This window comes from Neltuma alba, unplaced genomic scaffold, assembly GCF_004799145.2.
Source record: "Neltuma alba isolate B1F8T4 unplaced genomic scaffold, ASM479914v2 tig00012329_pilon, whole genome shotgun sequence".
NCBI lineage: Eukaryota > Viridiplantae > Streptophyta > Magnoliopsida > Fabales > Fabaceae > Neltuma > Neltuma alba.
The window spans coordinates 36,010-44,864 of record NW_021636838.1 but is presented as its reverse complement, the minus strand read 5'-3'; the positions used below and the strand labels follow the sequence as shown (position 1 = coordinate 44,864).

General features: G+C 34.0%; 1 protein-coding gene and 1 non-coding gene across 4 annotated transcripts; one reads left to right on the top strand and one right to left on the bottom strand.

The window, feature by feature from the left end:
- The first annotated feature begins 313 nt into the window (after positions 1-313).
- Positions 314-3,816, top strand: LOC114726065 (uncharacterized). Of its 3 annotated transcripts, none has more exons than XM_028912635.1 (10): positions 314-360; positions 745-846; positions 940-1,056; positions 1,194-1,691; positions 1,886-2,166; positions 2,260-2,359; positions 2,451-2,510; positions 2,675-2,761; positions 2,909-3,025; positions 3,274-3,816. In XM_028912635.1, exons 2-10 carry the CDS (start codon positions 751-753, stop codon positions 3,580-3,582), a joined length of 1,665 nt encoding a protein of 554 aa, XP_028768468.1. In that variant the 5' UTR covers positions 314-360; positions 745-750; the 3' UTR covers positions 3,583-3,816. The 3 variants fall into 3 exon arrangements, with proteins under 3 accessions (XP_028768468.1, XP_028768467.1, XP_028768466.1); XM_028912634.1 differs by having other exon boundaries at positions 1,883-2,166; positions 2,678-2,761; XM_028912633.1 differs by having other exon boundaries at positions 1,883-2,166.
- A 1,408-nt stretch (positions 3,817-5,224) lies between these two features.
- LOC114726068 (U5 spliceosomal RNA) lies at positions 5,225-5,341 on the bottom strand. Its single transcript, XR_003738475.1, has one exon. It is a non-coding gene; the product is annotated as a U5 spliceosomal RNA (small nuclear RNA).
- Positions 5,342-8,855: the final 3,514 nt, after the last annotated feature.

Below are 8,855 nucleotides of genomic sequence, written 5' to 3'. Positions count from 1 at the left end.
GAAGCGGGGATTTGCGTTCCTGGGTCTTTTCTGCTTTCAAGTTTCCCGCTTAGCTTCTGTTTACGAATTTATGAATTCTCTTTCTCCTTGAGAGAGACTTTGTCTAACAAGAGTCGGTTCGTCTGTGCCTTTTTGTATAATTGCATGTTGCTTTGATATTTCATTTCACTTTATCAATGGCTTAACTGTTACTTCAACCTCAACCTCTTATTGTGTATCTTACAGGATAAAGTTATATTGCATTGTATTCTTTCTCGTTTTCGGGAAAGTGGAAAGCAGATGAATACCAGAGCACGAACCAGTACAACCCCCACCTCCAGCCTTCAGGCAACCAAAGCTTCTTTAAATGATGAAAATAGAGTAATAAATTCACCTCCTTCTTCTTCTCACAGATTTTATTTATATATTTCTTGTTGTCCTATTGGAAGATCTCGAAGAACCAAGCACCCTGTTATGTTTGTCAGTTTCTCCAGAAAATTAGGCTCTCTACCCTCAAAGGTTCCAAAATTTTCACGTTATCTGAAATGAATTTTTTCTGCATATCTGTAAACGAAAAGCTTGATTTCAGAGCATAAATCAAGAACTGCTTTGATCACAAGCATGGAATTTTTCAGCTCCTCTGAATCCATAAAAAGTGAAATTTGGTTCTTTCGCTGATCTGAAGAAGAAACGAATAGATTTTTGTCCTTCAGCTTCTTTTCTTGAACGCTTATAAACAGATTCATTACTGACTGTGAAATGCAGGGTAAAATGGAATCTCGAGGGAGCAGAGTAATGGGTGCCCAGAAAACCTTGAAAAATGGACGTCGATCGAACAGAGAAAGGAAAATGGCCTTGATACAAGATGTACATCAATCATTCTCATATGTTTCATTTGCGTCTTGCAATTAAATGTTACTTCTAAATAATTTATCAATTTAGCTCTGTTCATACCTACAGGTAGATAAATTGAAGAGAAAGCTCAGACACGAAGAAAATGTTCACAGAGCCTTAGAAAGAGCATTTACGAGACCTCTGGGAGCTCTGCCTCGTCTTCCTCCATATCTTCCTCCTTATGTTAGCATCTCTCTATGTTTCTCTTTCTTGTTTACTGCTATCCTGGAAATTTTGCTTTATTCCTAGAATTAACCCCTACATTGTTAAAGGAGAGATACATTCTCTTTATATTGAAATGAAATACTTTTGGAATTCAGACATTGGAGCTTCTTGCTGAAGTGGCAGTATTGGAGGAGGAGGTGGTACGACTAGAAGAACAGGTTGTGAATTTCAGGAAAGGTTTATATCAGGAAGCTGTGTACATTTCCTCTAAGAGAAATTTGGAAAATTTGAATGATTCAATTGAGCCAAACTCAATCAGGAGTTCCAAACACCAACGATCAAAATCTTTGTCCCAAAGCGAGTTTAATTTAACAACACCGGCTAGGCTTCAACCTCCTATTTCCAGAAGTGCTTCCAGTAGGAAGCTATTATTTTCAGCTGACACTGTGGTGTCTGATAACACCACTGGGAAGCAGTTACATAGAAAACAAAACTCAATCTCATCTATTCCAGAAGAAGGACGAGGCAAAGAGAATTTAACGTTTAGTAACGCTGTTATGAAGGACAAGCAGACTCCAGAAAAGAAAACATCCAAAGCCAGCACTCCAGTGAAGAAAACTCCCGTCAAACAAGAATCGGCAGAGAAGTTACAGGTAACCTAGATTATTACTTTCGAGAAACAACCTCTGAAATAGTTTAATTATTTCAACATCTTCATTTTCCGCACTCCTTTAGTTCTGTTACCTTCAGTTCTAGATGGAATTGGATAAGGGTTTGACAGTAGTATGATACAGTATATACATATTTCCAATTTCAACTTCGTTTTTTTTTTTTTTTTGCCCAGCAGGAGTGGAGATTAACATGTCAAGAAAGAGCAAATGATAGAGCATCAGAAGTTGACATGACACCAAATGGAATATCAGAAGATATTGTGAAGTGCTTGTGTAACATATTTATAAGAATATGCACATCCAAGGACAGATTAGGAGAACTCAGTGATCCTTACGGCATTAATTTCCAATCCGAAAAGAGAGATATTGGTCCCTATAAAAATCTATGTGAAGTTAAAGCGTCCACGGTTGATTTCAACAGAACAACTAATGCATTGTTTCTGATCCATAGACTTGAGTAAGTTTTGAAAGGCTTAATTCTTTCTAGCTATTGGTTGATAGAATCAATATGGGTCTCCTGAACTAAACTGATATAATGGTTGGTATCCAGATTCCTACTTGGGAAGCTTGCTTCTGTGAAGTTGAAGGGTCTTACTCATCATCAGAAACTTGCGTTCTGGATAAACACTTATAATTCCTGCATACTGAATGTAAGATATAACATCCTGTCTCAAATTAGCTTCACCTTACTGCAATTCGAGGCAGAAGACAGGTCTCATGTTTTGACTTTGGATGTTTTAGGCATATTTACGGCATGGCATACCAGAGAGTCCTGAAATGGTTGTAATGCTAATGCAAGAGGTACGTCGAGCAGAAATATTAAGTTTTCAAAAATTCGGTACACATTAGTCTCCAAAATAAACAAATTTGGCGCACAACCTGACTCACTTTTCAGAAGGATTAACAGAAAGCGCCTGCTATTTTTACATGAAAATTCAAGGTCACTCATTTTTGGTTGTCTTTAGCAGGCAACATTAGTAGTGGGAGGCCAGTTGCTCAATGCAATTACAATAGAGCATTTCATTTTGAGACTACCTTATCACCTGAAGTTTGTAAGTTCCCCAATCAAGCGATGTGCTTTTAGACCCAATGAAGTTCATTTCTCTTCGAAGTCCTTACTTATTTGTACAGCTATGTAAATGTCTTAAAAATTATTTATCATTCATTCCCTGATTTCTCAAATTCTCTTTCTGCAACAGTCATGCCCGAAATCAACAAAAAACGATGAGATTATCGGTAGAAGCACATGTGGACTGGAATGGTCCGAGCCCTTGGTTACATTTGCACTCTCGTGTGGAAGCTGGTCTTCACCTGCAGTATGTTTCCTTCTCCCCACTTCAATCTAACCAATAGTCTCGTCATCTTTATACTGAGAATCTGTTTCTGAGAACACAAATCTTCATACAGTTGAAATTTAGTCCTAGGTTGTGTCGTTCATTGGATTGTGAGAGAGATTCATATAATACCACTTAGTATCAGCAAATATTGTCCAATAATACATTGGTGTCATATGGTAGATTTCTTTCTTGATGTGAATAACTGTATAAATCTTCTGTATATGAAGGTGAGGGTGTACACAGCATCCCAAGTTGAAAATGAGTTAGAAGCAGCAAAGAGAGATTATTTACAGGCAGCAGTTGGCATCACAAACACGAACAAGGTCATAATCCCAAAGTTGCTGGACTGGTATTTACTGGACTTCGCAAAGGACTTAGAATCTTTATTGGACTGGGTTTGCCTGCAACTTCCTCATGACCTCAGAAATGAAGCAATAAAGTGCCTTCAGAGAAGTGGAAGAGAGCCTCCTGTCTCTCAGCTGGTACAAGTAGTACCCTACGAGTTCAGTTTCAGGTTGCTCTTGCACCATTCATGAGAGTTTTAGATTTCTTAGACTTTGATATGGTCGGTTTGTATATTTCATAGTTTTACCTTGATATTTTTCTTTTTTTGGGTTTTTTTCAACAAAGAAAGTACATAAACAGAAGCCAGTGTAAATGTTCGTTGTAATTGAGTCGCTAGCAATTGGCAATACAACAGTGTTTAGAGGTGACAAGTTGGGAGAACCAATTTGGCATACTAGGATAAATTTAACTCCTTTAATCATTTATTACTATTGTTCATGGTTGGGATTGTTTAAGGTATCTTGTTCTGAAGTCAACATAGCTAACTGTTACGTGTTCTTTGGAACAATAATGTCCTGTTTCATACTTTTTTTAAAAAAATATAGCAGGCAATTGAGTATTAAACAACAAAGAAAAATACTACAAAATTTTGAAATATGTCTCCAATGTCATCTTGGAATACTTGGCAAGACCATGGAGCAATACTTCGTTTAGTAACATAATTATCGAGAGATTTGGATATGAGATGTAAGCTTAGTGGTGGTGCAGATATGTTACACACAGCATTTTGGGTAATTAAGAAGAGCAGAGCTTCTCTAGCTACGTGGCAAAAGTTGCAGCTGCATTCGCTACCATTTGGTTATAGGGGTGAAAGACCAATTGCTGCAATATTGATGATCTCTCCTGATAGTAATAACGATTTCCGAAAGGCAATTTTGTATGCCTTTTCAAAGAATTTTAACCATATTAATTTTAAAAGTGCATTATCCATCAGCTACTCCATTTTTTTTTTAATAAAATCGAAAGTTAGTTTTAAAAAAAATGACTTTCGGAATATCAAGTAAAATTGCAAGAGTTAGTCAATAACAAAATTATAAATTATATAATTGATATTTCATTCAAATTTTAAAGAAACAGAGTTTTAAGGAACAATTTTTTCTCTTGAACTTATCGATTAATTTTTGGACACAGTCATTAATCAGCAATATGCATATCAATTTGGCCAGTATGCATGTATCAAATCCGTATTATTCATAGATCACAAATAACTTTCCATGTGATCCTATTTACAAGACATTTAATCAAATAACAAAAACTAAAAAAGCAGTTAAAATTAATTGTTTTTCTCACATTTTAAGTAATGATCACATTTTAAAATTAATCTTAATTAAAGCAATTAAATAGTATGTGAGGCTCTCGTTGCATACATAATGTCAAAAATGAAAGATCCTCCCGGGGGGAAATCAAGTTTGTGAATGCTTCATATGTTTTAACCTATATCATTATCATGAACTTCTATGACCTCTTGTAATTAAGAGCAAAGAGACCATAATTCAACCCCCAAAATTCTACGGTAGAAGCATATAATTATGTTAAAAAAGGAGAAATGTTTAATAGCAAGATAATGAAAGAGATTATTTGAAGGGGTTAGTGAAACCTCTTAATTATGCACCAAGCATTGAAAGTGTGATCAGAGGTTTCCATTCACTCTTTTCTGTTAGATGCAATTTCACTTTCGAAGCAGCAGATAGAAGAATATTGGAGCCCTTATAGTTTAAATATTCAGGAAGCTTTTTAGGCCAAAATAAAAATATACTCCTCAAATTATATTACAAAAAAAATATTATATTTAGAACTAAAAAAAAAATTAAACAAACTCAAACTGACACGTAGGACCCACCACCGGCGGGATCCTCCCAAAACTTGGCGTATGCCACTGTAAGCAGCGGGCACACGGTATTCTTTAGTAAAAGGCGAAAGAATAGTTCGCTCTGTGCCCACTGCGTGGCTGCGTGAGTCTGGCGCATGCCTTGGTCCTGGTTTTATAGTGCCTTTCGCTATTGGAACTGTCCTGAGCTTCCCGATGCGGGGCTTTGAACGACTCTTCTGCTCCTATTGCTGATCCGATGAACCATGTCATGTTTCAGTTCAGTATCACTTTCCTTATATGTTAAAATCAATAGTTTCTTTCGACATCATAATACTTCTTAAACTCGCAAATGGATTTCATAAAGCAATATTGAAATTTATCCACGCAAAAAATGAGGCATAAGTGATAATTTTTGATAGAGGAGCATGGTGTGATTAAGAGTAAGGGCAAAAAGTGTAAACAAAGAAATCTAATATTTTAAAAGATCAATTACAAGACATTAGAGGCTCAATGACAAGAATAAGGACTAAAGCTATGAAAGAAATCCTGAATTGTCAAATAAGAAAGCTAAAAAATTAGAACCCATTTATTTAGAGGAAGTATATTTTAGTGAGCCTAAAAGGAGTCCAAAAATGATGATCACATTGTTAGAAGCCCAACAAGATGATGTAAAAAGCCCATATGGGGTTCAGATTAAAGAATTCACTTAAAATACTATGTGACAAGCATATGTCTTGGACAAGGATCATAAGTGACGTTCAAGAACCTTCAAGAAGGAATGAAGGATCAAGAAAGCATCATTATGAATTGATTATGATTTAAATTCATTTTTTTGGTCAAGGATTATTCTAGAAGATCATGTTTTGATTTACTTTCCTCTTTTAAATAGCAAATTTGTTCTTGAAGTTCAAGTTATTTCTTTTTATTTCTATGTAATAAATAGTGTCTCTCATAGTCAAATAATCATTAATGAGGTATCATCTCTAGCATTTATGTCTTAAGATGCTGATTCTAGGGTCTTCTATAATTGCTTATATATAGGCTACGTTTTTGTAATTGAATTTTCAGACTTAGATAAATGAGAATTGGGTTTATTTTTCTCTGTGTGAGCTTTGCTTGCATCCTTATATTCTTATGAGAATACTTAACAGTATTAGGAGACTGATCAATCTCGTGGTGTCTTTATGACTAAAGTTGTAAGAGACAGGTTCTCTTAAGATCATATCTAGATCAACTGTCGATTCGTTACTTGATTCCAACCGTACGTCTCCCTCTTATTAATTTTAGAATCAATGTTGGAATTTTTCGTGTTTATTTGTGGTGAAGTTTGTGAAGATTAAGCCACGTAAATCTGATACGTTATATATAACGTCTGCCTTCTATCCTCTCGATACTTGGTATGCTTCTGAATGACAAAATGTGCTCTTTTATTTTAAGATACCACTCACAATTGATAGCGAATCAATTCAATTACAGCTGTAGCGAGTCCAGGGACAGGGAGTAGCGTGGTACGCAGCAAAAGGCGCAAAACCTTGAGGCAATGATTCAGACATGCCGAGCTATAACACCCCCAACGTTATGGTGCTTTGCCCTTTCTCTTCCATTCTATCCATTTCCTTTTCTTCATCTTCTGTGCATGGTCAACTCGCGGTTTGTCGGGTCAAAAAGCTTTGAAAGTGAGATGACTTTAAGCCAACGCTAACCCGGGACAAATTATTTATTCATTTTTTGGTGAAATTTTTTATTTTTAAATTTTTTTTATACAATATCCAAAATAATATAATAAGATTTTTGTTTATTTTTAAAATATTTGATTGAAATCACTAAATAAATTATACGGATATTTGTTTAAGATATACTACAATATATAATAATATAATAATAATTAAAAAATTTTACAAATCAAAAAAATAAATGTGGGTTAGCCCATGGCATATTATAAGCCTTGCGGTGCGGGTTAAAAAAAACTTATTTAGTAATGAGTTGGCTTTTAGTCAACCATAACCCATTATTTTTTGTGGGTTGACAGGTTATTGTATATAAAGAAATGACGTGGGAGAGAGGATCAAGATCTGGTGCATTGGCGATTTCAGATGGACCTTCGTTTCCTCACTTGCACTAATTTATTCTCCTAACTTCTCCAAACCTTCTCTCATATGTAAGCAGATCCAGGCTGGTTTCTCATGATTTGGCAGGCTATAAATAAACGCGTGTGGTTATTATTCTTTTGAGTTTGCTCATTTGCTCTCTACGTATATATGCTGCTTCAAGTGAGCAAATATATCATTGTAATTGCACATATTCGCCTCTTTGTTGATCAGCTTCATTTCGTGCACTGCACAAGGATGCATTTCACAATTTGTATGAATTTACTTAGATGAATCTACAAAATGGAATTTGCAAAGAAGTGTTGGATAATATACATTACGTTGCTGTTGAAGATTGTATTTTCATAACATTGACTGACATTGATTTTATAACTAATAACGGTGTGAAGTTATAAATTAACATCATAAAACAAAAAACTGATCAAACTAGCCGATTTAACCAGAAAAGGTCCGGTTGGATTTAGACATTAAACTGGTATCAAACCGGTAAAAACCAGTGTTAACTGATAATGAATCGGTTCGAATGATTATGTTGCTATTGATTATATTTTTTTCTCATTCAACTCTTAATATTTCAGTCACTATGATTGAATGAATTTTAGTGATGATTTTAGTATTAATGATTATTAATTTTAGTTATTGATGAATTGTATATATCAAAATTCTTAATGTTGTTGTACTTTGTTATTATTACAATCAAATTATTGTTATATTTCCTTATATTTTGTTATAAGCGATTATTAATATTATTGTATTTTGTTATTTTCAATTAAATTATTTTATTTTAATATGATCAGTTTAACTCCGAGTTATCCCAATCCAATAAATTGACTTTTAAACCATTACTTCAACTGATTTAATGTCCGGTCCAATTTTTTATTTCTTGATTAACATTCATGATAATTTGCATGTTATTATTATATAAAAACATGTAAAATTCAAGTTAGAATCAATTTTCATTTTGCAAATGTCAACACATGGGTAATTTTAATTTAAAGTAACAATTTTTTCTCTTGAAATATTAAGTATATTTTGGACATAGTCATTAATCAGCAACATGTATGTCAATTGGGCCAATATTTATCAAACTCATGTTATTCATAAAATACAAGCAACAATCAATATAATTTTATTTATAAGACATTTTCAGTCTAATAACATTAAAAAAAGATAAGATGCTTAAATATCTTGGAAATATTCTTAAAAGAGCACACAGCACTTGGAGGTTTTTTTTTTTCCTCTTATATGTTTTGAAAGTTTTATTTCGAAACATTTCTATCTTAAGCCAATATTTGCCGTTAAATTTGATAGTTAAATTTAACAGTCAAACTTAACAGCGAAGAACAACTAGAACATTTTTGCTATGAAAATAAACTTTCAGGGTATATAAAAACAAAAACAAAAAAAAACTCCCAAGTGTTGGGTACTTATTTTTAGATGTTTTTAGCGTATTTAAACACCTCGTAAAAATACGCGAGACTCTCCGCTCTATTGTTCTATGGTTGATGTCAAAGATCCTACTTCTAAATGCTTCATATATTTTAAC

What these genes read in the sequence shown, in the direction of transcription:
- LOC114726065 (XM_028912633.1), top strand. Translation starts at nt 751, where the DNA reads ATGGAATCTCGAGGGAGCAGAGTAATGGGTGCCCAGAAAACCTTGAAA. An exon ending in TTGTAATGCTAATGCAAGAG is followed by an intron (nt 2,511 to 2,674) that starts GTACGTCGAGCA and finishes GGTTGTCTTTAG; the next exon opens with CAGGCAACATTAGTAGTGGG. An exon ending in GAAGCTGGTCTTCACCTGCA is followed by an intron (nt 3,026 to 3,273) that starts GTATGTTTCCTT and finishes CTGTATATGAAG; the next exon opens with GTGAGGGTGTACACAGCATC.